This window comes from Scylla paramamosain, chromosome 2, assembly GCF_035594125.1.
Source record: "Scylla paramamosain isolate STU-SP2022 chromosome 2, ASM3559412v1, whole genome shotgun sequence".
NCBI classification, from domain to species: domain Eukaryota; kingdom Metazoa; phylum Arthropoda; class Malacostraca; order Decapoda; family Portunidae; genus Scylla; species Scylla paramamosain.
Genome location: NC_087152.1, coordinates 30,887,542 through 30,915,332, shown reverse-complemented (window position 1 = coordinate 30,915,332; position 27,791 = coordinate 30,887,542). Strand labels below are relative to the sequence as shown.

General features: G+C 39.4%; 3 protein-coding genes across 3 annotated transcripts; 2 read left to right on the top strand and 1 right to left on the bottom strand.

Annotated features, from left to right (window-relative positions):
* The first annotated feature begins 115 nt into the window (after positions 1-115).
* On the top strand, positions 116-3,269 carry LOC135113070 (eukaryotic translation initiation factor 3 subunit K-like). The gene is made up of 5 exons (XM_064028022.1): positions 116-218; positions 1,399-1,618; positions 2,093-2,194; positions 2,702-2,819; positions 3,061-3,269. The coding sequence occupies exons 1-5, from the start codon at positions 157-159 to the stop codon at positions 3,216-3,218; spliced, it is 660 nt and encodes a 219-aa protein (XP_063884092.1). The 5' UTR covers positions 116-156; the 3' UTR covers positions 3,219-3,269.
* LOC135113062 (pancreatic lipase-related protein 2-like) lies at positions 3,257-27,433 on the bottom strand. The gene is made up of 9 exons (XM_064028007.1): positions 27,274-27,433; positions 26,195-26,321; positions 24,876-25,030; positions 8,495-8,592; positions 7,583-7,736; positions 6,778-6,890; positions 4,852-4,972; positions 4,372-4,546; positions 3,257-3,477 (listed from the first exon to the last, which is right to left on the bottom strand). The coding sequence occupies exons 1-9, from the start codon at positions 27,305-27,307 to the stop codon at positions 3,411-3,413; spliced, it is 1,044 nt and encodes a 347-aa protein (XP_063884077.1). The 5' UTR covers positions 27,308-27,433; the 3' UTR covers positions 3,257-3,410.
* LOC135113055 (DNA-directed RNA polymerase II subunit RPB11-like) lies at positions 10,336-13,892 on the top strand. Its single transcript, XM_064027996.1, has 3 exons — positions 10,336-10,552; positions 12,593-12,742; positions 13,194-13,892. The coding sequence occupies exons 1-3, from the start codon at positions 10,475-10,477 to the stop codon at positions 13,320-13,322; spliced, it is 357 nt and encodes a 118-aa protein (XP_063884066.1). The 5' UTR covers positions 10,336-10,474; the 3' UTR covers positions 13,323-13,892.
* Positions 27,434-27,791: the final 358 nt, after the last annotated feature.

The following is a 27,791-nucleotide window of genomic DNA, read 5'->3' as shown; positions in this document are numbered from 1 at the left end:
TTAGAAAGTTATTTGTAATTCTGCTATGATATTGATGCTTAAATATATTCTATACATGTTAATGTTAGAAAATGCAATGGAATACAAATGATATCAATCTAAAAATACAATAAGTCAGTGTGCACAAACTCGAACGCTCCCTTGTCAACAAGCAACATGGCTGAGCAGGCGGAAGCTATGCGGGGCACCGTGGCCTCCATGCTGCGGGGCATTGAGAGGTAAGCACCATACATGCAATAAATTATTTCATGTTCCGTGTAGTGACGAGGAGAGACGGGCAGGTAAGAGTAATTACCGGCAGCCATTAGGTGTGGAGGAGAGCGGCGCCAAGTGTCCCATGGCTCTCCTTTCGTCTGCTTGCTTTACTCGGGGAATGTGTTGTTTGTCTTGGTTGCCTTGCTTCAGCCACGGCAATGAGCATATATCGTCCTGATGTAAGGAGATGTGTAAAAAGAGCCAGTCAAAGGTATCCCAGTGGAGTCGAGGAGTTGGACTAGAGCAGGCCAACACATGGGGCGTGGCCAGCCATGGGGTGAGGGGTGGCACAGGATGTTGTTCCGAGTCGCGTTTTCATAATCTTTCCAGTATTGTATGGTGTGTGGACCACCAGAAGCCTTTGTGGTGAGACTGTGCATCATTAGGGTTATACTTCAGCTAACATGCCTTGTGCATTTACATTATTTTTATTATTATTATTATTATTATTATTATTATTATTATTATTATTGTTATTATTATTATTATTATGCATGCATTGCTTGCACATTATTTAGAAACAGGGTTGAAGGTTCCTTTTTGTAGATTAGTTTAGGTTAGGTTGAAAGTCCTGCCTGAGGGTTGAGGGAGGCATTGAATATCCACATGAAGAAGTTAATTTTATTGAAAGTTTTGTGTGGTTTGTCACATTGGTTCAATTCAGGTAGGAGCAGTCAGGCAACATGTAACTTAAATTTCTGTGTGCATATGATAGATACAAGATATCATGATCAGGTAATCAGCCTGAGTGCTGGCAAACCAGCCTTAGAACCTCTTGTACCATGACTGGCCAAATATCTGCCGTCTTTACCCAATATACATGGATTTGGAATGATGGGAGCAAGGCAGGAATTGTGGTCGTTTGCTGTGCAGATTCTTAATGGTAAGAATCACGGGCACACACTTTTGACTACTCAATCAACTAATAGAGAAATATCTAAGATATCTTTCTAAATTTAATAAGTATATATCTTGGTAACTTTTGTCTGGGCCACCTTGTGTGGAATTGCTGGTTTGGTATTATAGAAAGATATATCTTGATGACCATTTTCTCTGACATGACACATATGATTAAGTTTAGAGAGTTTGAAGACTTGGGAAGGTCTTGGCATTTTTCACATGTCATCCCCCCCTTGCTGTCAGGTACAACCCAGAGAACATTGCCACGCTGGAGAGGTACGTGGAGCTGCAGGCCAGGGAGAACACCTATGATCTGGAAGCCAACCTGGCACTCCTCAAGCTGTACCAGTTCAACCCCGGCACCTACCAGAGCACAGTGGCATGCCAGATCCTCATCAAGGCACTCACCAACCTCCCACACACTGACTTTGTCCTCTGCAAGTGTCTTCTCGGCCAGGACCAGGTAAGGATTGAGTGAATGCAGCTGTACTGTTGACACCTCCAGTACTGTGACTTGTGATTAAGTCTACAAAATTTAGCTAAATAGTATTTAGCTCTGGTCTATCAATTTTATTTTCTGCTAGGTAACCATCATCATTGTATATACTTAACACAGCTTTATCACTATTATTATTTAACCACTATCTTTATTTTTATTAAAATTACCCTACTGATAGTATTTGTATATTATCATCACTATTTTGATTTAAAACCTTCATTATTATTTGTATCTAACAACACCTTGCCAATAGCATTTCTTGACACCACTTAACTTATTATACTATGCATGTATTTTCTTCCATCTCAATCCTGAAATACATCCATGCATACTCAGGTAACTTCAATGTACTTCATATACCTCATGATCCATGAGCCTTTTATTTAGATGAATGTTATAATTTTTGTTATTGTACCACTTCTTGGTATTCAACTTCAGATGGAGGATGACAACATCAAGCGCATCATGTACCTCCACGACCTGCTGGAGATGTGTCAGTTCCGCACCTTCTGGACGGAGAAGCACCAGTATGCCGATCTGGTGAGGCACTCCACACAGTTCTGCCTTGCTAGGCCTAAGGAGCTTCTTATTGCTTGCTGTTATTTTATTCTGTATTCAAGGTATTCAGACACCACTATAATGGAGGAAAACACTAAGAATTCTGAGCCTACCTTTGTTGTTTTCCTTTCATCTAGATGTATTTGTATTTGTTTATTTATTCATTATATTTATTTGTAACATTTATCTTTATGGAGGCTAGTTAAGGACACAAAACTAGAAGAATGGTCATTCACTTAACACCCTCCAAATAGTATACCTCAAGTTTTAAATGGATTAGCTAATTCTGCATTAAATATATTAAATTTTCAGAGCTCTATCCACATCTTTTTATTGCTTTGGTTAGATTTGCAGATGTGATTATGAACTGCGTCTCTGAGAAATTGACTGTAAGAAAATGCCCTTAGCTTGGTTTTTTCAGTCAGTCAGAGAATAAGTTTTTGGCATTACTTAAGAAACCAGTTTAAATAATTTTGTTGCATTCTGCAGACAGCCGGCATAAAGGACTTCAGTGACAGCATCCGCAAGTACATCTGTCACGTCATCAGCATCACCTACCAGCACATTGAGAGGCATGTGCTGGGACAGCTTCTGGGCAACATTGATGGTGAGTGATACAGCTGCAGCAGCAGCAGTTTATGAAGAGGTCTTGTTAAGTGTGGTCAGGCAAAAGAAGGGATTTAGTAAAGAGTAATACAATTTGCAAATTTTTCCTTCTATAGATCTATGCAACTTTTTTTTCCAAATTAATGTAAATATGAGGGTTCCTTGTAATAGTGTTTATTTCATACGTTCTTTTACACATTGTATTAAATACAGTTTGTTCTCATAACATCTTTTCCATTCAGATGCTACCCAGCAGGCATGGATGAACAAGTATGGCTGGAAAATGAATGATGATGGGTGCATATTTGTGGCCAACCAGGAGGAGACAGTCAAGACTAAAAACATCACCGAAAAGATTGACTTTGACTCGGTGGCCGGCATCATGGCTGCCTGTAGATAATCTGTGTCGACTTAAGGCAGAAAGTGGAAAGAAATAAACTGTTTGGTATAGTACTTGTCTTTCATTGTCTTATTGCACTTGTTACATAGGCTCATTGTTCGTGAACATCATACACACTGTTAATTAGGGTTAGGACACAAAGCTAACAGTATGATGATGTTCAGTCCTGGGTGGTGTGCTGGGCCCTGGTGCTCACTGGGTGTCTCCCAAAGCAAAGGGCGCTACGGGGTTAGTGCGTAAGAAATAGGTTCCTTTCATGCTGGAAGGTCAAAGAAGGATTTTAACAGTTGCTTGTTGACAGCAAATTGTGTATTTTATGTTAGATATATTCATATCTCATTGACATAAGAAGCCTAGAAATTATTGCTTTTAACATTAAGTTTTAGTCACTTCTTGGAAATACTAATATTAATTTTTGTGCAGATTTTCTCCTAAGCTAATTTTGGGAGATAGGTGAACTTGTACATTGTACTTGGCACAGGTCAACTGGAAGTGTGAGACTTTACATCTTTGGCTGTGACAGCTGACATGCACAGGAGTTGCAGATGTAGCTTACAGATTATGGTGAAGAGAGAGATGCGTAGATCATGTGTACAGTGGGTCAAAATTAGCTCACCTGTATTGGATACAAGCACATTTCCTCAAGGCATGAAATTTACATAAAACAACATGGGGGGCTCGGATCATCACATTTTGCACCTCTGATGCATAGCAGTCTTGTTGAGAAAGTGGTAACTCTCGTGAAAACTCAGTACACCTGTGTGATCTTTTCTTCTCAGTTGAGGGATTCTTTAATGATCTTTTTAGTCTCATTCATGAGGAGTGATAGAGTAAGTCAAGGCCAACCAAAATCCACTCAAGCTTTGGTGATCACTTAGTTTAATTCCTGGTTCCACTCTTCTCAAAAAAGGAGTGTCCACTTATGGCAACCACAGTGGCCTCAGGTGACTTCTAGGACTTCCCAAATTAATTTTGTTACAGTGCCATCCCATATTGAAGATGACTCATCTGTGAAGCATGTCAGAGTTGTGTTCACCTTGCTACAGTTCAATCTCTGATGTTAATCTCATGGCCAATGTATTTTGCCTTCAGATAAATTTCCTAGTGTTGCTCCAAGGGGGTGGACTACATCACAAAAAAATGCACAACTTACTTTGTCTTCATGTGGTAACCCATCTCCAGGCAACCTTGTCCACAGGTTGGACACTTGCCACTGATGTATGTGTCCCAGTCTGAGCAAGGCCATGCAGTGAAGGCCAGTGCTGGGGGCACGGCAGCTATGCTCTCAACCCATATCTGGGTGGCCCGCATGTGACTGCATGCACCGTCTGGAGGCAGGAGTTGTGGGGAAAGAGTTGTCCATTTAGAGGTCATGCATACTAGATCAGAAAAGAATATTTCCTACTATCAGTCATCTTGGGAATTAAAATGATTTTGTAGCAAATGATTGAGAAGAAAGGGGAAAAGATCAAGCATCTCAGTTTTATATGACCTTTAACTCATTTGAAGGGCTAGCATTAGGTAGTTTATTTTAGGAACTAAACTGGCTTTCTTAAATCATTCCATTTTATGAAATGTTGCAACTTCTGGCCTGTCTTAATCTTTGTGTGAGCCAAGCCTCCCTGTTACTCACTGAACACATCACCAATGTTTATCAGGTCAAGCCTCTGTTTTATCACACAGCCTGCCTGGTGCTCTCCTCCATTGGGGTAAAAGTCCACGTGACCCAGTGGCTTCAACAGGCCACAGCATCCCTGGGAAGATCACAATGTCTATATTAATAACATGTGTGAAAACACATCTAGGGAAGTGATAGTTACTGATAAGAATATGTTGAACAGAGCCATAAGTGTAAAATGGAGGCTTCTCAAATGAATCTTACTATTTATTACTATTTATTTCATTGTACAGACAAAAATTAGTGATGCACTGCTAGCATGCTAATATGAAAGTGTAAGGATAGGGACAGGATAGTCATGGCAACCAAACTTCACGCAACTTGTGATAACTTACAGCCAAACAGCTAATGTTGGACTTGCATTTACCTTGAATTTCCTAGCAGAATTCAGTCCCTGGTAATGACCTCATGGCCAATTTATACTACCTTCAATCTGGTTTCTCAGTATTCCCAAAGGTTAGACATGACATGAGTACTTGTCTTATCAAATATTAATAGTTACACCTCGGCTGAAGTCGTTTCGAGTTGTCATTTTCGAAGACGAGTCGGTTTTTCTTAAATATTACATGGAAAAATAAAACTCGCCTTAGGTCGTTTTACTCGAGTTTATGTCAGCTGTAGAAAAAAAAAAAAAAAAAAAAAAAAAAAAAAAAAAAATATATATATATATATATATATATATATATATATATATATATATATATATATATATATATATATATATATATATATATATATATATATATATATATATATATATATATATTAGAAACGTCAAAACACTAAAATAACGCTATAGGCGTTCTGTGGCTTCCCTGCATGGGCTGTTTACCTCTGAAGGGTTGGACCTGTACAAAAAGATGTGAAAAAGTGCAGGGTGTTATCTCCAGCGCAGGAGTGGATAAGACAAGAAGTTTGATTTACACGATCATTGATGAATAACAGGAAGAGAGTGGGTGCCAAAACCCCTAAAAGTGTGCGTGTTTTGTCCTCACATCTGGTGTGATCCAGTCTCTCTCTCTCTCTCTCTCGCTCCCCATTCCCTTCCTCTCCCTTTCCTGACCTCCTCCCCCTCCCTTAAGAACATAAGAAATAAGGGAAGCTGCAAGAATGAGACTGACTGAGAAAGGAAATGGATGGAAGGAACATAAATGCGAAGGAAGTGGATGGAGGAAAATGAAAAAGGAGTGAAGGACAGGGTATGAGAATAATTATTTCTCAATACTTCCTCTCTCCCTCTAATTCTTCACTAACTCCTCACCCTTGCTGCTTATATTTATTCTCTCTACTTTCTTCTCATCCTCCCATCCTTCTCCTTCACCCTTCCTTCACTTCCTTACCCCACGTATTCACCTTCCCCGGTTATGTCCATTGCTTCCCTTTTTCCTCTCCCCTTCCTTCCTCTTTCGTCTTGTTTCAAACCTCCCTCCCTGTCACCTCCCCTCCCCCTTATCTGAGAGAGAGAGAGAGAGAGAGAGAGAGAGAGAGAGAGAGAGAATTTTATTATTAGTAACAATATTTGTGCAGCTTCAACTCCACATCTGTACTACGGACGCATTAGACGCACAGTAATTATTTGGTGCTTTTTTCTCGAAAAAGTGCGTCTAATGCGCCAGCAAATACGGTAATTATTTTTTTTATTATTTTGTTCAGAATACTGTACGTACATACCATAAATACCATTGTTAATAAACAATGGAGTGTGTTTGTTTGTGGTTTATAGCGTGGCTATTTCGACTTAAGTAGTTTTTTGACCTAAGTCGTGACTTCTGGAACCGATGTAGGGTGAGGTTTACCTGTACATGTGACAGGTATTCAGTACTGACTCATAAGACAGTTTCACAATACAAAGAAGTTACAATTGCAGGAGCCAAAACTGACCTCAACAATGGAGCCGCCATTGGTGTGCAGCACGTCCACAAAGAGTGCGTCTGTCTTGTCCAGGCGCTGATCCTTGGACACTGTGTAGAAGAGTGGCCCGGCAGGATCCAGGCCTGGTGGGAGATAATCAAAGGTACATATACAATTCTTCTCATTAATAACATAGTTTCTGAAGCTCTAAGAGGGATTGGTGCATTATAATATACATATTTTTGACCAACCAAATAGAGCTTGTTTATAACAATATGAAAAACTGATTTTACCCATTTGGCCCCAGGTCATGGTCATGGCACCCTTGATGGGAGACTGGTGCAGTGAACATTAATGCACCACACCACACAAAGCTGTCATGTTTTGCCATAACAACTATGAGGTCACAGTATGATGACATAAACTTCTTGTCATTACTTTGACTTAGATAAAGATTTTTTTCTTTAATTTTTATTACTTAAAATGTGGTCATTGCTACCTGTGCTTCCTGACATGAAGCAGCATAGGCATGTGTGCAGTACATCATTGATATTTCACAAGAGAGCAAATTTATGAATGACAACTCAGATGATATTTTTGCTATTGATCTCTGCAATGTATGTGATAGTGTTGAGTTTTGTTCCACTAACATTCCTGCTGGTATTTTAGAGAATATGTATACATAAATAAGCAGTTTATTAACCATTAAGGAAAGGATCCTTCATGATTGATACTTCTTTATCTTTTTTTTATTTTTTATATATATTTTTAATTTTTTTATTAATTTATTTTTTTAATAAAACAGTACAGTACCAAACAAAACACACATACTTACCGGTAATTCTTGAGACAGTTCCTGTCTTGATGTACTTGCCAGTGAGGCCGGCGCCGTGAGCACCCAGGGAGTGTCCAGTGATGTGTAGCTGCTTGGGCATCAGGCCCACCTCAGCTGCTATCCAGTCCAGCAGTGAAGCCGTGTGGTTGGCAGTCTGGAAGGAGTAATAAATACATCTCATTTTATGTAATTTTATCTTTTTATTCTGATCCATGTTTCTGTTAATTTCCTCTGGGTGATACTACAGGATTTTCATTTATGTGTATCCATACTTAGTTAAACATTCCAGTTCTATATATCTTCTTTCTTTCTTTCTTTTTTTTTTTTTTTATAAATATTCTGATACTCTATCCCTTCATTTCATAGGGAGTCATCTTAAATCTGCAGCATCTACTCTACTGCTCCATATTGACTATAAACTCTAGGAGCTGCCTTATGTAGGCTCTGAGCAAGGATGACACATCCTTTGTACACAATAATGCTTAAAGACAGTCCTGAGGTGGATAATCAAGAATTTTCTTTGTTTTATGTTTCTGCAACATGGAAACTATCTGAGAATCTAAGGAACTTATTTAAAAATATTTCAAAGCACCACATTCATAAAACTGTTTCTACTGATGATCCTTACTAAAGATTTAATGGCAAAAAGAAAAAAAATGTAAAAGCCCATGCTCACAAGTATCCATTTACTGGAGTGCATTGTATAACTGTTTTAAACATTGGTTGAGGTTGTGCATGGATTTATTCAACAGCTACAATATCAACCTGCAGTCAGTCACTTGCTACAAGGAATACCAGGAAGAAGTAAGAACAAAAAGGATTCATGGCAATTTGGAGCTGTCCCAGTACTCTCTCTCTCTCTCTCTCTCTCTCTCTCTCTCTCTCTCTCTCTCTCTCTCTCATAACACTGACCTTGTAGAGGTTATGCACAGCAGTGAAGTACCACGGAGCAACTGCCAATAACTTCCAGTCCACAACAATAACGTTACAATCACACTGTTTCAGAAGTTCTGTTATGAAAAACAGTTGTGGTGGTTACAGGGAAGTGATCTAAATAGTAAGAGGAATGTATTGCCTGGAAATGAGAAATTAGGATAAATTCAGGAGAACAGAGATGTGCAAAAGGAAAAATTTTTATAGTGAAGATTCAAAGTGTTATACAACAGCAACTCTTAATACTTCACTCACGTCTCTGCATGAACAAAATAGAGGTAGTCATAACGATATGGTCCAACAGGATATACATGGTATGCTCTTGAGATTGTGTATTAACAAATCAACACGCGTCAATATTTTTTGAAAATGAGTAAAAACCTAAGATACTGTCATTGCATAACACGGCAAACAATACTTCAAGGAATGAAATTTTTGAACATTTAAATCTGTGCAGCAGCAGCATGGTAATATTATGTCTGGGATTACTGGTTACTTTGTTAATTTCCCGCATAAGTATCCCCTATTACAATAAATGCTGATTTAAGTAGAGATGGGTCACATGGCAGGTATAGCTGGTGAACAGAAACTTAATGGAAACCTGACAGAGAAAATTAATGGAAGAAGGCTTTATGGCAGTGGTTCCCAGACTGGGGGCCATGTTGCAGAATGTAGGGAGCCATAATCTGGGGACATGTATATATTGAACCAAAGATGTTTAGCGGGTAGCCAGCCAGTGGAGGGAAATTACAGGTTCAATACAAATGGCTAGACTACATAGACAAATGCCTTTTCGACACCTGCTACCATTTTCATCAATTTATTCCTGTGAGGCAGCATTCTCTCAACTACTCCACATTAAAACGAAATATCGCAACAGCCGAAGTGAAGCATGACCCCACGGTGTGCTTTAAGTGAAACAAAACCATGAATCAAGAAGTTAGTTGATAATCTGCAGCATCACCCGTCACACTGAGTGGAATGGGGTTTCAAGTGAAGGAAACACGAACCTGGCATGAATGTTCAGAAGCAAATGGTCTGGGAGTGGGTGTGTGGCCACTGAAGGCCATGGTCGTGGTAGTTAATTATGACTGCCTATGATCGCATTGCACTTCAGATTTATAAAGTCATCAGATTTAAAGATCAGATCATATGACGTGGGATTAATGCACTTTTAAAACAGTGGAATTTAGTCTAATTTGTTCATTTATTTATTATTATTTTTTTATTTATTGTTGAAACAGCTTTCTGCAATAATGCCATTTACTGATTACTCTAAGTATAGACATTTTTAATGTACATTATGTTACTTCTTTAGTACCATTTCAATAATTATATGAGATTCAGCAAAGACAAACTACAAATTTCTTTATTAATACTTAACAAAAGAAAAACTAACAAATGGAATCAATAAAATTACAGGATTCGCTAAAGTGGTTTTTATATGAACCTAATGAGTGTAGGACTGTTGACAGTCACTCTAGTTGTGGGTTATGCTTGCCGGTGGGCCATGGACAAGGATCATGTATAAAAAGTGGATAACGACCTGAAAAAAAAGTTCGGGAACCACTGCTTTAGGGAAATAAGAGATGCCTTCTGTTGGCTGAATGACCTTATATAGACTCAATTACGTTATGAGAGAGAGAGAGAGAGAGAGAGAGAGAGAGAGAGAGAGAGATTTAAAAAAAAAATATCCTTACTAATAACATTTCTAGATTTATCACCTCTTTACTTAGTCAGATTAATAAGAATAAGAGCGATAATAATGACAAGAAGAGGTAAGTAACAGTGATGCGCAAGGCAAGCGTCAAGTGTCCCGCGTCACACGAGGTAAACACAACGTTCACAACTTCACGGACAGCGGCGGGCGGAGAGGAGACCAAACAGGAGAGTCTTTGACAGTGCCCCACCTGTTTCTCTGTGCCTTGTTAGTGCTGCCCCACACACCAGACAGGCACCATGAATGCTCCGCCCACCTTCGAGTCGTTCCTGCTGTTCGACGGGGAGAAGAAGATCATCAAGGAGGTGGACACGAAGGTGAGGCGGCTTGGTGACACTGGATACCCAGTGTTGTGTTTTTTTGGTGTATATCGTGTAGTTCATCATATTTTCATGATATTGCAGTTTCAGGCAATACGATGATCGTTATTGCAACTATTCTCAGGCGATGGCTTCATTGTTTGGAGTGCTTCTAAGCCTGGCGGTGAACGAGACCCCAGGCCAGGCTTACTTATCCCGTTGCAGTTGAGATAGCAAATTATCCACATTGATATTTTAGTAAGATCAGCAGTTAAGTAATCGGCTGTGGGAGCAAAAGGCAAATTTGCAGTAAAATGCATCCTGTTTGTTTCGAAGGTGTTTTTTTGGTAAATTTATATAAGTGCACCTGTCTAGGTAGATTTTTATGTGCTTTGAATGAATCTAGTAACCATTTCTGTTGCAAATAATTTTTTTCTCATATATAGCCCCCCTACACACATGTAAATAAACAAATCATAAAAAAACATTAACAATACCAACCCTAACTTAACTAAACCTAACCTAATTAAACCTAACCAAACTAAACCTAATCCAAAGTACCTGAACAATAAATTTGATAAAAATTAATATCTCTGGAATGAACAATTTGTGGCAGTAAAGATACACACCACTGTGTTGTATGGGTATCCGGTCATTTCACTCACACCTAAAGATTGTTTCACCCAATTTCAGTTCGTCCATTTGGTGGAGTCATTTCACCTACATTAGATAACTCCTTGTCTCTTACATGTCGAAAGTGCACAATTGTTATTAGATGCATAAGCTGATGGCCTGTCTGTTTCTGCCAGAGGGAGAAATACCTCTTACGTTTGAGCGTCTTTCAAACCAAGCTACCACCACCCAAGTACGCACTGTAGTATACTACATTTCATGATCTCTGCGTGGCCACCTTCCACTTGGAGCGTCTTTAACAAGTCTGTACGCACAAATAATGATATTGAAGGGTGGCACAACCAATTAAATAAGTGTGCAGTAAATAGAAGTAGCCTCCAATTCTGTCTTTTGGTAAGCCTGCATAAAGAGGCTAAATTAACATCATTATATATAAGGCTGGTGTCTGAAAGAATGCTCTGAAGGATCCAACGAAGACAATACAGGGAACTGCAAAATGAATTGTTCATTCTTTGAGATGAATATATGAGGGGTGAGAGACCCTCATTACAACTTCTCAAGGCTTGCTCACATTTAAGTGGACCAGTAAGCTGATATCAGTTTTAATTACATGCATTCTATATGAATGCTCAGTGTAATTTTTTTTTTTTTACTTTTAGAATTATGATGTTAGTTTTCATTAATTTATTCATTAATTTCATTGCATGTTTCTCTTGGCTTTTAAAGTTTTTACTACATGATTTGTGCATTGAATAATACTTGTGGGTGAACCAATATTAGTGTAGGCAAACTAACTTTTGAGTGTGGGCAAACAAAATCTACTTTTGGGCGAACTAACATGTGGGCAAAATGACCATAAACTGTGATGTGTGAGCCAAGTACTTCACCGAGAACAATGCTTTTTTTTTTCTTGCTGTGAGACGGATGCATTTGTATAATATAAATTTTTTTTATTTATATTACCTATGGTAGGTTTCAGTGTGTTTTGAGTTTAGCTTTATTGTATTTGTATTATTGTATTATTTGTATTTTTATTTTCTCAATGGAGAAGGTGTCTTTCCTCACCAAGCCACACCCTTTCTCTGTTGCCATGTGCAGTTTGTGAACTTTCAAATAATCACCAAACAGTATGTAATCATTCTGTTATGACAAAAAAATAGAGTACTTCCATATTAAACCTAATACCATATGCAATCTCCTCTAACACATGGGTGACACAGGGCCTGAGCTGCCAAGGATGTGGTTTACAGAATTAACCTGGAAATGCTCCTAGGGCCCTGTGTTGTTGGATGGCTGAGGGTGAATTGCTTCTGATCTTATATTTTCATTGTTGTTGGGATATAAAACCTGTGTTTATGTCAATGTGTGGTTGTGTGGAGTGTGTGTGTTGCATGTGACTTTAGGTAATCATGGTCGTGTCCCCAGGTTCCCAATGCTGCCATCTACACCATCAATAAGGAGGACCACACACTGGGCAACATGATCCGCCTGCAGCTCCTCAAGGACCCCAATGTGATGTTTGCCGGCTACAAGAACCCTCACCCCTTGGAACACAAAGTGGTCCTTAGAATCCAAGTAAGTGGATTCTTCATGTCATGTGTCATTATATTTTCAAAGTTTGAATGTATATTAATATGATATATGAATGTTTATTTTTATTCTCTAACGATCTTTTCCATGTTTGACCATATTTTCTTTATATTTCTATTTTGTTCTATTTTGTGAGGAGTGCATTTATATTGATGTACTCCATGTGTATGTTTTCCTAATAAGCTATTTTTTGAGATTTTCTCCATATGAAGACCTGTGTATAAGAAGGAAATAATATGCCAAGATTAAAATTTCTTATTCTTGTTATTTGTTTATATTGATTGTGATTAAAGTCAAGTTCTTTTGTTCATGAGTTTATCCATCTTTCATGATTAAAAAGGAAAACAATAATGATGCATGATTATTCTTACTTAAACTAACCTGTAAAGTAATTTTGTTTTTTCACACATACTAATAAGTTCCTTTTCTCTGGCAGACATCTGATGCCAGCTACACCCCACATGATGCCTTCATGAATGCCATCACTGACCTCATCTCAGAGCTGTCCCTGCTGGAGGAGCGATTCAGGGAGGCCATCAGGGAAAAGAAGGAAGGCTTTGACTAGGCACACACTACCTATCTACTCACCCACCACAAAAAGTACCCACACAGAGAGAGTAGTGAAAGATGGGAAACCTGGCTGTTATTATCTTGAGGCAAACACACACACACACACTCTCTCTCTCTCTCTCTCTCTCTCTCTCTCTCTCTCTCTCTCTCTCTCTCTCTCTCTCTCTCTCTCTCTCTCTCTCTCAGGATAGTGTTATGTATCTCCCTGTCACTGTGCTCACTGTGTTGGTTGCTTATCATCACATGTCATCTTCCTTCATTACATAATCTCGTGTTGCTCACTGCTCACCACCACCATCACCACCACCACCACCTTCAGCACCACAGTTCCCTTAGTCTTTAGGGTTTTCATGATTCATAAGATACTCATCCTTAGGCGAAGAAAAATTGTGGGAAAAAATGTAATCTTATCATGTGCAAGTTTTGATCATCAGAAGTAACAATTATTGGGTTACAATTTTTACATCACATAAATGTATATTTTGAAATTTATTCTGAAGTGCTCATTACTATTATGATTAACTGTAGTATAGTATTTACTTTTAAATAAAAAAGATCAAGAACATTTGAAGTTTTTATATTCTCTGTAGCTTGAATGTAATTTGTTTGTTGCTGTGTGGACAGGTGGCAGGGTGATGAGTATGCATAATAATTCTATAAAGTAAAATCCAAGTTGGAAAATGGAAGCCACATTGAGTTGAACTAAGCACCTTTTTTTTTTTGGGGGGGGGTTTGAATTATAGGGATGAAGAGCACTGCATTAATTTTACTCTTGGTTGAGTAAATGTACATAGCTTATGTACATGTCTTATTTCATCAAGGACTTTTTACTAAGAGTTAACATTTTGTTGGTTGTGAGGTGTCCTGACCTGCACATAAGCACATCTCTCCTTATGGACTGCACACAATTATTAGCAACAATTTTTTTGTTTCTACTAAATGATCACTTAGATTTAATGTTTCTACATTTTCTTCAACACTGACAAGACCAAATTCTAAAAGAATAGAAGAGAAAAGACTAAGGAAAAAATTAAATTATGATCAGGGACTTTACTATTAAATGACTTGACAAAGGGGTACACAAGCTTGGGCTGGCACCACCTCATGGCATACTGGTGTGATTGCAGGTACACCATAGGTTTTCTTGCAAAAGTCTGTCTGTGTCTACATTTCATGTCTGTTTTCAAGGCCTTCCCTTCCACCCATGTGGAGATGCAACAGAAGAGTCCTTTTATTTGTGTGCTATAATTGTTTCACTCTCCTTTCCTTCACACACTGCAGCACTCTGCTTCTCTGTTTTACTGCAGGTTGTCCTTTGCATCTGCTGCAGTGTTGCACCTGATTAATGCAGCCACACTATAACAACCATGCAGTGCAGTTCAGTAAGTTTTATTTATTTTTTTCCAAGGGTGAAGACAATGAAAAAGACACAAGGATGTGTAGAAACTGATCCTGCTAAACACTCTAGTAATAAGTGTTGCTGGAAGAAAGTTAATTTTATAATTTTTAAAGGCTACAATTGTAGTATTGTACTATGTTCTTTGCATGAAAATTCTAATGATTAATTTATTTATAATGATAATAATAATAATAATAATAATGATAATAATAATAATAATAATAATAGTAATTATAATAATAATAATAATAATAATAATAATAATAATAATAATAATAATTATTATTATTATTATTATGATGACTATTATTATTATCATCATTATTATTATCTTACCTGTCTATTTATTCATTTATCTTCCCATTTTTCATATTTCTTTGTTTTGGCCATTGGACTGATGTCTTTAGTAAATTTAGTGCATTGGTTGAACTTAATCGCACTGCCTTATTCATCTGTGTTGTGTGTCCACGAATGGAGGGCGAGGAGACGTCGTGGCAATGATGACTGGTTAATGTATTTTTCCTGACCAATACTTGACATCACAAGGGAAATCACCGAAAAAAAAGATAAAAAAATACTCGTATTAAAAAAAAAAAAAAGGCTGAAAATGCTATTACTTATTAATTATTGGTTTACGAGCATAGTCAGGTCATGTGTATTGTTAAAGCATAAAGGGGAAGGTTCTTCCTCTTCACAAAGAAAAAGTCTCATGTCCCAGGAAGAGGTGCAGTACATGCATGTATGTATTGCCAGTGCAGGTCCCCAGGCTGAGGCACTCTGCCAACAAGCACAGAGTAGTGAGGGAACCCAAGCACTTATTACCACAACTGGGGCAATAACGATTAACAACGACTGTACTTTCACAGTCTTGAGGGTCACATGCATGACTCATGGTCGCCAGCCATACACTCTTGGTGAGAGGCCGGCAGCGCTCATAATCCGAATGTGTTATACTGACTGACTGCAAGGAAGCTACATTCTTTAGCTTCCTTGGACTGCCTAAAAGCTTTCACACACCGAACACACAATCCGCTTGCTCAAGGCCAGACACGAAACGCTCATCCCTGAAAACGCAGGACAGCACGCGAAACTAAGCTTGCCAAGCGATAGACAAGGCCGCTGCAACCGAGGTAGCGAAGTGTATGTGTGTGTGTGTGTGTGTGTGTGATTCACCACGGTGTGGGGGATCACATTCTAGACTCGTGACCACCAGCTATACCCTTAAGATGACCCGATTAAGGATAAGGATATACCTTTCCCACAACACACATCTCAACATTTTTTCGCCGGGAGGACAGTAACTGGTCGCTCATCAGTGAAAACTTGTCAGCGTGGTGAGCGCGGAGCGAACCCCAGGTTAGTGACAACCAGTGACTTACAAGTGACTCTGGCAACAAACGGGAACAATACCACTGTGAATCCGAGCAGTGTGTGTGTGTGTGTGTGTGTGTGTGTGTGTGTGTGTGTGTGTGTGTGTGCAAATCGCCATGATAAATATACGATGTTACAGATAACGTTGGGTCAGAATGACAGATGGATCATAGTAAACTTCAAAGGAGAGTTTCTTTCTGTTCTGTTCTGTTCTCTCTCTCTCTCTCTCTTCTCTCTCTCTCTCTCTCTCTCAATAGTTATTTTTAATCCGTTTACGTAAAGATAACATTTTTGTCAAGCAACGATCTCAACTTCTACAACACGTTCTTGTGGAGCGTAGAAGTTATGGTGAGGTGTACCAAGAGGACAACCTTCAAAAACTGTTGTTGTCCTGGTTCAATTTTGCAAATGAATGTTTGGAGAGAGAGAGAGAGAGAGAGAGAGAGAGAGAGAGAGAGAGAGAGAGAGAGAGAGAGAGAGAGAGAGAGAAAGTTGTAATAATTACCAGTGTGGTGTCCTTAGTGCTCTATAAATACCGCCTCAACTAGATAAAGACTCAAAACAACACCAAGAACGACATTATTATTGTTATTATTATTATTATTATTATTATTATTATTGATAGTAGTAGTAGTAGTAGTAGTAGTAGTAGTAGTAGTAGTAGTAGGAGTAGTAATAGCAGCAGGAACAACAGCAGCAGCAGTAACATCATCACCACTAGCTACCAACAACAACGTCAAGAACTTAATATTTTTCAATTCTATGCTGACACAATTTCTTTAGCACACTCATATGAATCTCCAGCGTGTTTCCGACGTATACGCCAACAAACTTGATCTGTCAGTCTGTTTTTTTGGTCATACGAAGTAAAAACGGAAAGGAGGAAGATGGTGAAAAAAAGTGAGCAAATACCATAATGAACGAAAAGGAACAGCAGCGGGAAGTAAAGACGAGCAAGATAGTAAAGGAAACGTGTAAAAAAACTCCATCCCAGTGATAGGCGAAGAGGAATCTTTGCAACAGTCTAGCAGAGTACTCGAGTGTGGTATCATGCGGGTCAGTCAGGGTGTTATGGTATGCTGTGATGCGTAGTCTGTGGCCACACACACACACACACATTCTCTCTCTCTCTCTCTCTCTCTCTCTCTCTCTCTCTCTCTCTCTCTCTCTCTCTCTCACACACACACACACACACACACACACATACAGACATCTACGGTATATCCATCTAATTATGTATGTATGTATGTTTCAATGAACGTATGTAACTATGTGTATGTATATACATTGTGTATGTATGTATGTATGTATGTATTATTTCTTAACCAGACTATACATTTATCTATCTATCTATCTATCTATCTATTTATCTTTCTCTCTTTCTTTCTGTTTACCTGTATCTATTTCAGTTCCTCTATCTATTTATCTCCATATCTTCACTTATTGTTGATATATCTTCATTTTCCAGCGTCATAATTCGCTAACACGCACTCAAGGACAAGATGCCTCACACACAACACTTCTTTTTCATTACAGAGGCGTTAAAAAAGGTTATTCGTATCAACTTTCTTTTCTTCTTTTGAGTGACTTCCATTATCTTCACTCTCGCAGTCTTATCTACCACACCCTTCTTTATCTTGCCATCGCTTACTGCTATAGGTTCATGGCTACTGTTTTTCTTCAATTTGCTAAGTAACCTGAAACCTTTCCTCGGCCTTGTTCACTATACTCTCGTTCCTCTTTTGTCCATCTTGTTCTTGCGAGAGGTAACCTTTTCTGAATTTTCTTGCTAACCATCCTAATACCTTCCCCCGGCTTCTTCACTTTACTCTCATGCCTCTTCTGTCTCTCTTGTTATTCTGGCTTGAGGTAACCAATATCTTTGCTCTTTCATCCCCAGTAATGATGAACTAAGGCAGTGTCCTTCAACCTTTTCTTATAAGTCCATGCATCCTTCCGAGAGCTTTAGAGAAGTTCATGTACCCTCGCAACTCGAATAATTTAGAAAAGAATTATGCGAATATTTGAAAACTTTTTTCTAGTTTTAAGATTGAAAACATATAAATACAAGAATTAAATCTCTATAAAAAAAAAAGAAACCCAGCAATTCAGTCCTAAACAATTGTCACACAGGTGCTTAGTGTATAACAAAACAAAATGCCACACCTCAAACACATGAGGCGTGAGTTACGTCTGAGTGTAATATACTGATATAATACATAGACTTATAATACTTTAATTTCAATATGAATTAATTCCTTACATGACACTTCCTATAACATCTTTTCGTACTAGGCACTCTTACTACACTGGCCGTGTCATGCACCCGTCAATGAACCACACTATTTCCAGGTACCCTTGGGAAAAAAAAAAAAATCATGTACCCTGGGATGCACTACGCACCTAGGCTGATTATCACTGCCTTGGTGCATGCTGTGCCCTGATTACTTTGATCCAGCTGGAAATGACGTGAAAAGTGTATCCTGACTCACTTGGCGGAGGCAGGGGTAGTGATGATGATGACGGTAATAATAATAATAATAATAATAATAATAATAATAATAATAATAATAATAACAACAATAAATTACAATTAGTAATAATACTAAAAATAATAACAACAACAATAATAATAATATAATAATAATAATAATAATAATAATAATAACAACAACAACAACAACAGTACCACTTCACTACGTATCGCCTCACGCGGGGAGGAAGGGTGGGAGGGGCACAGGTCTTTCTTCCTTTTCATGCAGTTTTCTTTTTTATACCTATGAAGCATGAACTTACAACTTACAAGATACGACAGGGAAATAAACGGACACAAACCAGCTACAAAAACAATGGTGGTGATAGTGATGATGATGATGATGACGGTAATAATAATAATAATAATAATAATAATAATAATAATAATAATAATAATAATAATAATAACAACAACAACAACAACAACCGTACCACTTCACTACGTATCGCCTCACGCGGGGAGCAGGGTGGGGGGGATTATAATTCTTTAATACATATTGGCGTGAACATAAGATGGGGAAATAGCGTGAACATAAGATGGGGAAATAGACCAACTTTAAAAAAAAGAAAAAGGGCCCCCGTGGCCCAGTGGGTAGAGTGATGCTCTTGGAGTTTGGCGTGAGGGAAGTGAGGGGCGCGTAGGTTCGAACCCCCCTCTCGGAACTCACAAAAACCTTCAAGGAGCATCCCTCCATCACCATGTGTGCCTCAAACACACAGGCACGGTGGTGGAGCTGCCCACGGGGAGGAGGGGAGGTGAGTGTGCAGCACCTCCCTACCCCTCCCCAGGGGAGGAAGGCACCGCCTTACCTCCCACGGGAGAGCAAGGGAGGTGAGTGCACAGCGCTTCCCTTCTCTCCCCACCTACTAACCCTGGCAAGTCTACGGACTACCAGGCAGAAAAAAAAAAAAATAAATAAAGGTGAGTGCATAGCACTTCCCTTCTTCCCCACCGACCACCAATAAAAAATAAAGGTGAGTGCATAGCACTTCCCTTCTCCCCTTTCCCCACCTATCAGGCAAAAAAAAAAAAAAAAAAAATAAATAAATAAAAAAAATAGAAAATAAATAAAGGGATTAAAAAAATTAAAGAGATTAAAAATAATAATAAATAAAAGATAACCTGGGAAGCATGGGAGGTGAGTGTGCACCTCCTTACCTTCCCAGTCTCTCCTCCTAGTTTAATTGACTCTGACCATATCAACCTGACTCATCCTGGCAAATCCAAAGAGCAACTGTACCGACCTTTCCTAACTGACTCTGGGGAGCAGGGTAGGTGAGTGTGCAGCACCTCCCTGTCTTATTGACTCTGGCCACCAACCAACCTGACTGACCAACAAGAACAAGAAGCACCACCATCAAAGGCAGGGAGCAGGGGAGGTGAGTGTGCAGCACTTCCCTAACCCCAATCTGATTCTGACCACCTACTGACTCTGGCAGACCACCGTCCTGACTGAACTAGGGAAGCATGGAGGTGAGTGTGCAGCACCTCCCCTCCCTACCCTTCCCAGTCTGACCACCAACCTGACTCATCATCTTGGCAACCTGACTGACCAAGAAGAACAAGAAGTAGGGGAGGTGTGAGTGTGCAGCATCTCCCAGTCTCCCAGCCTCTCCCAGTTTGACTCATCCTGGTAAATCCAAAAACCACTAACCTCACTGCTTCGGGGAGCAGAGGGAGGTGAGTGTGCAGCACCTCCCTACCCAATCTCCCATCCTGGCAACTCCAAAGACTACCAACCTGACTGACCACCACCAACCTCACTGATTCGGAAGAGCAAGGGAGGTGAGTGTGCAGTACCTCTGACTCTGACCAACACCTGACTGACCCAGGGGAGCATGGGAGGTGAGTGTGCAGCACCTCCCTACCCCCAAATCTGACCCTGGCAACTGACTATGGCAACAGACAACCAAACTTACTGACTAATGGGAGTGTGTAGCACCTACTGACTGAGGTGCATGCAGCACCTCCCTACCTTTCCCAGTTTGACTCTGAGCAGCAGTGCAGTTACCCAGTACCTCCTACTCAGTCAGTCACCTGACTGACCCTGTCTGTCTGGGGCAGAGGAGGTGAGTGTGCAACACCTCCCTACCCCAGCAACTGATCCTGACAACCGGCTGACTCTGGCAACAGACCACCAAACTGACTGACTAAGGGGAGGTGAGTGTGCAGCACCTCCTTACCAGTCTCCAAAGAACAAGAACAAGAAGCACCACCATCAGAAGAAGAAGCACACCCATCAGAGACGAAGAAGCAGCACCATCGCCATCCTGGCAATAAACATTATATTCATTTCTCTTATATGTAAACTGGTCAAACCTCTTCATGGATGCCCACACCTGTGGCGCCAGGCAAAGTTCCACCTGTAATGTAGTGTAGTGCTTGTGAAGGAAAGTGCCAGGCAAGGCTGCTGCACCGGCCTTTAAACATCCACACTCCCACCTCAACTCAACAGCGAAGCACCTACACGTTCCCCAACAAACAAGGTCGGCTATCCTGCTATACTTCTCGTCTTCCTTCTCCTGCATTTTTTTTCTCATAATGTTAGTTTTTTTTTTTCAGTTCTAGTCCTTTTCCAGTTTATGTACACTTGAGCCTTGGACAACTAATTACAAAAGAATTACATAAATATTTGTCATTTTTCTCTAGTCTTAAGGCGCGAGTTGCGTGTGCATGTACTGTAATATATCAATATAATACATGAATTTGTAATACTTTAATCACAATTTATATCTTTTCATACTCAGCACTCTTGTACACACTGGTCGTGTCATGCACCCTTCCATGTATCCCACAATTCTGGTGTGCACCATGCAACCAGGCTGACTATATTTCACTGCCCCATACCACTCAAATGCCTCTGTCAGGTTCCCACTTAACCTACGCCTCTGTAAGGAATGTAAATTAAAAACCAGTCTTCTTTCGCAAGGAATGCTCCTTATACTCCTATATACTTTTAGTCATTTTCCAATGGCAATCATTCCAATAGACTGCCCTTCCTGTAACATGGGGACCACAAATGCACAGCTTAATCTATGTAGATGTATATCTTTAATAATAGTTCTAGACTAGAGAGAGAGAGAGAGAGAGAGAGAGAGAGAGAGAGAGAGAGATGGAAGGAAGGGTAGATGTATGGTTAACATTGTCAAATAATAACAACAACAACAACAGTACCACTTCACTACGTATCGCCTCTCGCGGGGAGGAGGGGTGGGAGGGGCACAGGTCTTTCTTCCTTTTCATGCAGTTTTCTTTTTTATACCTATGAAGCATAAACTTTAACAACAAAAATGAATCCTACTGCCCGGTTTGCTTCATTCGTGCTCTCCATGCATTGTTTTCTCTGACAGAGATTCCCTCACCCACCGATCAGCTCCTTAACCCTTCATCCCTTTACACCTTTTGTCTTAGCTCCTTCATCTCTTTATTTCTTTTTATTTGAAACACGACGTTGTGATTAGAAACATCAAGAAATTAAGCTATTTTTTTAAGAACATAAGATGAAAAACAGTAGGTCTACAGGTGGCAGTTCTTGTATAACACATGCAAACCTGTGTCCACTCATCCTCGCTATCCAGAAATTTATCTAATCTTCTAAAGTTCCCCATTAGGCAGCTACCATTGGATTACTGCTTCTATCCAGTCATACACGTACACGGGCAGCAAACATGCAAGGTACACTCAAATACTCAGGACCAAAGGTGCCTCACCTTGTTTCATTGATCAGCTGACTCTTGCTCACCTTTAACCCAAAGCCATTTTTCATTTGCCATCGACGATTTTATATTCGGATCAAAATTTAAATGATGATTGCAGCGCCTCATACTAGGCAAGGGGTCTACCATTCACTAGATGTTGCCCGGAGGGGGGGATCCTAATGGGGAGATAAGGGCTCCTTCCATAGAGTCTGGTGAATGATGACACCGGGCTGAACAACTCGCCATGAACGAGGGCACGCTGTGCACCATGCACCAGACACTGACAGTACGAGGGGTCCTTTAGGGGAGAAAAGGGCTCACTTCATGGCGGTGGTTGGGGAGTGGTGTGTGGTGGGTCAGTGCTCGTGGCGACCCGTGTGAGGCGCTGCAAGATTGCAGCGTCACTGCCCTCGCACCCACGGGACTGGGATGGACCCTTATGGGAGAGGGTTCGGCCCAGTACCAATGACTTTGTATCGTTTTGCTATCGCCATCGACCACTTCGTTATCGTGGAAACCCGCATCGCATCGTTATCGTGGAATCTCATCGTTATCGTCACCGTGAAATCGTATCGTTATCGTAGAATCGCATCGTTATCGTGGAAACTTGCATCGTTACCGTGGAATCGCATCGTTATCATGGAATCGCATCGTTATCGTGGAACCGCATCGTTATCATGGAATCGCATCATTACCGCGGAATCGCATCGTTATCGTTGAATCGCATCGTTATCGTGGAAATTCGCATCATTATCTTCATCAGGCGCTTCATAATCATCATTATTTATTTATTTATTTATTTATCTTTTCATCTATTTATCGAAATATCAAATTTATTATCGTTACATTACTTAGTTATCATAATTTCGGTACTCATATAATAATAAATCCAGCAGTACAAGTCCTCTATGGTAAAAAGTCCAACAAGCCTCGATACTTTTTTCTAACACATACTCGTATAATAAAATTTCTGGAGATGGAGTACATACTTTTCCACATCGAAGTGAAATGGTGTTGGCATCTCTTAAACTTTCATATGACATTTGAAAAACGCACAAAGAGCCATTTCAGTGGCGTTGTAAAGTAATTGTAATAATATTCATAACTCAAGTATTGCTTCTGCTTCTAAGTATGCTTCACACGTTTATTACTCAGCTTTACCAACCAGTCTTTCTCCAGCTCTACTCTCCTGTGCACATCTTACATTCAACCTGAATAAGGCCCTAATATGAAGAAATTTCTATTTTTATTTTACCGACTCCTTCTTTCCTTAGACATCCTTTCGCACGTTTATTCTGGGTCGAAGTTTTTGACAATGTTCACCATACATCTACCCTTCCTTCCATCTCTCTCTCTCTCTCTCTCTCTCTCTCTCTCTCTCTCTCTCTCTCTCTCTCTCTCTCTCTCTCTCTCTCTCTCTCTCTCTCTCTCTATCTCTATCTCTCTCTCTCTCTCACTCCATCTCATTTTTACCAGTTTCCTCTCTCTTTTCCTTATTTTCCCTTCTTTAGACTCTTATCTCCTCGGTATTCACCTTTCATCTCCGTAAGAACATAAAACATAAGAAAATAAAGGAAGCTTTAAGAATTCACCAGACAAACACGTTGCAATGCCTGTATGTAATATACCTACCTATTTCCACCTACAACTGTAACTTATCAAACGCTCGTCCAGGAGAGGAGTATCGCTCGAGGCAGGAAGGAACATGAGAACATAAGAAAACGAGGAGAATGCATAAAGGTTAGATGACTTATGCGAGGCAGCTTCTATGACAGCGCGCTCATCTCTAAACTCAATGGTCATAAGATAACCCCATTGTCGTGGCGTTCTAAATTAATCAACCAATCAACCAATCTGTAACCAATTCCTAAAAACTTATAAGTGACCACGTGATGACTGGATTGTAATTTTTTTTCTTGAGCCTGAAGAAGAAAATCGCTTTTAGACTCAGTTGGGGCTTTTCACAGCAACGAAGTCGAATTTTGTGGGTAGAGCTAAAACAATTTCCAATTCTGAGACGATCATAAGCCTCGCTGAAGAAGAACAAGATCTTAGAAAAATCGTCGCTAAGTGAAAATTATGAAAATGATCCCGTTTATGTTAAAAATACGTTGTCTTTTAAAAACAATAGGAGAAAAAATGTAGTTCAACAGGCCAGAGGTGTCTAACAAAGCACACACAACTGAGAGAGTTAGATAAACCATTTCAGAATCGCCAGGTGAGGGAGTGCAGGAGTAGCGTGCGTGCGTACAGCTCCCAAAACTATCTTTAAAAAAATAGAAGTCTACATTCTGACACAATGGACGATATTATCTGACACTTTTGGTGATGACGGCGACAACAGTTGGTAGCCCTGCACACTAGGGGTGGTTGCCGTATATTATGACCTGGGAGATAGATCGGGAATAGCAGTACAAGACATGCATACCAACCTTACCGACGCGGCACATGATCAGGCAGCAGGTTTCATATTGTTCATTATGCCCCAGTTCGCATCACACTTCAATGATAGCTTTGGGAGCTACTGTACTGTACAGTACATACCCGTCTTGGCGTTCCTGATCCAGCCGGTGAGTCCCTCGTCGTTGAAGCCATGGTAGATGACGTGCGTGGTCAGGTCGGGGTTCAGCGGGGACGCCTGCAGGTTGGCCAGGTCGCTGAACACCAGCTGGTAGTACTCATTGTCTCCGGAGTTCCCTCTGTGAGACATAAAAAAGAAAAAAAAAAGGAAATTACATATCATCATACATATTTACAAATAATTAAGCAATATATTAAGTATAGTTGTCCTAAAACATAGAAAAGGTCAGACCATTTAATTATTATACAAACTTTCACAGCATTACGGGATATATGAAGCACAGTTGCCCTAAGACGTAAAAAAAACGTCAGACCATTCCATGCTTACAAATCTAAAATAAATCAGTGTATTATAAACTAATGACCTGCTTATTACTAAGAGCTCCCCAAAGACATCAATCAAGTTTATGGCGGTAAAAAATAATGAGCAATGTCTAACATCTAACTGACTTTCACGCAACGTTAGTGTGTTCCGATTCTTTCACAAAAATATTTGGTTACCTTTGCTTTAAAAAATAAGAAGACGTATTACAACATAGAGAAACACATAAATTTAATATGTAGATAACATAAACAACATAATTACGTAGATGAATGTTTATCATCTCCAAATGCAGTGATTCTTAATCTGTTTATGCCGCCACTAATATTATAGCATGCGGAAAACTGATTTTCATGTGTTTAATGCAGGTGAGTCTGCCGTCCTCACTATACTGATGCTGAATGTCCTGTTTGTTGTTGACCTTTTTAGGCACCCATAGCAGCCGTAGAGGGTGTCTGCACTGAGGTGGCGGTGCGTGCCTATATTGAAGTGGTGGACGGTGGGTACCTACACTGAGGTATTTAGGTAATGGTGATGGTGGTCGTGATAGATGTCTAATTTGAGGCATGTAAGAAGTAGTAGTAGTGGTGGTGGTGGTGGTGGTGGGTGCCTACGGTTAAGTGGTGGACGGTTTCTGCCTGCCTGAAGGTAGTCTTGGTGGGTGCCTACATTGAGGCACTGAGACTGCGATGGTGATGGTGATGGTGGTGGGCACCTACATCGAGGTGGTGGCGGTGGTGGTGGTGGGTGATTTCATTAAGGCCATCGTGGTGGATGACTTATTTCAGAATCAGACTATCGCATTTCACAACACGACCAAAGGTGAAGATGGAAGTACGCTTTCGTGGAGCTTCTTTATAAGTGACTTCAGTTGGGCATTTAACAGTTATTCTTATATGTATTATGTTATATGTGGATATTATTCAGTGACTCTAAGGTAGGCGGTCATTCAAGGCCTAACCTAGTCCACAGGAGGTAGCGGATGTCGTTGACGTCGGCCCAGGCAGCATGCATCATGGGGATGAGGTGGTTGGACACGTCATGGTCAAGGTCGTGGAAATGAAGTAACGATGCTCCCGCTGCCATCGCTGTCACGGGCAAGGAAAAAAAAAAGATATCAATAGCAACACAACTACTCAGTTACTACACTACTCTACTACTACTACTACTACTACTACTACTACTACTACTACTACTACTACCACTACTACTACTACTGCTACTGCTGCTAGGGCTGGTGTTGGTGCAAGTGCTGCTGCTGTTGCTGCTACTGCTACTACTACTACTACTACTACTACTACTACTACTACTACTACTACTACTACTACTTCTACTACGTACTATTACTGCTGGTCACTAAGTAGCCGGCTGTCATAGATATCGGCATTTATAACTAATACGATGTATCCATTGCCCTACATCTTTCATAAAACAGTGTTCTATAAGTCTAATAACATCGCTCCAAGTGTTATAGATGACTTTTACGTGGGTACTTATATATATATATATATATATATATATATATATATATATATATATATATATATATATATATATATATATATATATATATATATATATATATATATATATGTATATATATATATATATATATATATATATATATATATATATATATATATATATATATATATATATATATATATATATATATATAATATATATATATATATATATATATATATATATATATATATATATATATATATATATATATATATATATATATATATATATATATACATACATATATATATATATATATATATATATATATATATATATATATATATATATATATATATATATATATATATATATATATATATATATATATATATATATATATATATATATATATATATATATATATATATATATATATATATATATATATATATATATATATATATATATATATATATATATATATATATATATATATATATATATATATATATCAAAGATGTTTTTCTTCACACATCGAGGCGCTGTACATAAACCAACAGCAAGACTCACCAAGCAGCGAAGTGAGAAGACCTTGGTACATCATGACGACCCAGACACCACTGAGGCTTCAGCTGACTAACTGGCATTTGCCCGCACTGCCCGCTTCTTATCATCACGCCAGTGAGCGGGATGAGCCACACTTGCTTGACGCGCTGCACAGATTGGCCACATTACCGCCGAAAGTCTTCAAGTCATCATCCTGGTAGGATGATGACTTGAAGCATTACATAACATGTCATCATCCTGGTAGGATGATGACATGTTATGTAATGCTGTCGAAGGAATTATTCAACTACGTACTTTCAAGTGACACGGATGAGTCTGTTTCTGTCACCATTTCATCCGCGTGTAGGCTCTTTCCTCGACACAAGTTTATGCATACGCTGGCCACTTTTCAGTCCTCTTGAGGTAGTCAAAGATCACCCACGTGCTGCCATCAACACTGCCTCCGACGCGAGGGCACTGGGAAGCACCAGGGAGAAAGAGCAGCTACAAACGTCACTCAAAACCTTTTCTCTTCGCCACCA

What these genes read in the sequence shown, in the direction of transcription:
- LOC135113070 (XM_064028022.1), top strand. Translation starts at nt 157, where the DNA reads ATGGCTGAGCAGGCGGAAGCTATGCGGGGCACCGTGGCCTCCATGCTG. An exon ending in GTCTTCTCGGCCAGGACCAG is followed by an intron (nt 1,619 to 2,092) that starts GTAAGGATTGAG and finishes ATTCAACTTCAG; the next exon opens with ATGGAGGATGACAACATCAA. An exon ending in AGCACCAGTATGCCGATCTG is followed by an intron (nt 2,195 to 2,701) that starts GTGAGGCACTCC and finishes TGCATTCTGCAG; the next exon opens with ACAGCCGGCATAAAGGACTT.
- LOC135113055 (XM_064027996.1), top strand. Translation starts at nt 10,475, where the DNA reads ATGAATGCTCCGCCCACCTTCGAGTCGTTCCTGCTGTTCGACGGGGAG. An exon ending in TCAAGGAGGTGGACACGAAG is followed by an intron (nt 10,553 to 12,592) that starts GTGAGGCGGCTT and finishes TCGTGTCCCCAG; the next exon opens with GTTCCCAATGCTGCCATCTA. An exon ending in AAGTGGTCCTTAGAATCCAA is followed by an intron (nt 12,743 to 13,193) that starts GTAAGTGGATTC and finishes TTTCTCTGGCAG; the next exon opens with ACATCTGATGCCAGCTACAC.
- LOC135113062 (XM_064028007.1), bottom strand. Translation starts at nt 27,307, where the DNA reads ATGATGTACCAAGGTCTTCTCACTTCGCTGCTTG. An exon ending in AAACATTGGTGATGTGTTCA is followed by an intron (nt 4,547 to 4,851) that starts GTGAGTAACAGG and finishes TCCTGCCTCCAG; the next exon opens with ACGGTGCATGCAGTCACATG. An exon ending in GGTTACCACATGAAGACAAA is followed by an intron (nt 3,478 to 4,371) that starts GTAAGTTGTGCA and finishes TTGACCTTCCAG; the next exon opens with CATGAAAGGAACCTATTTCT.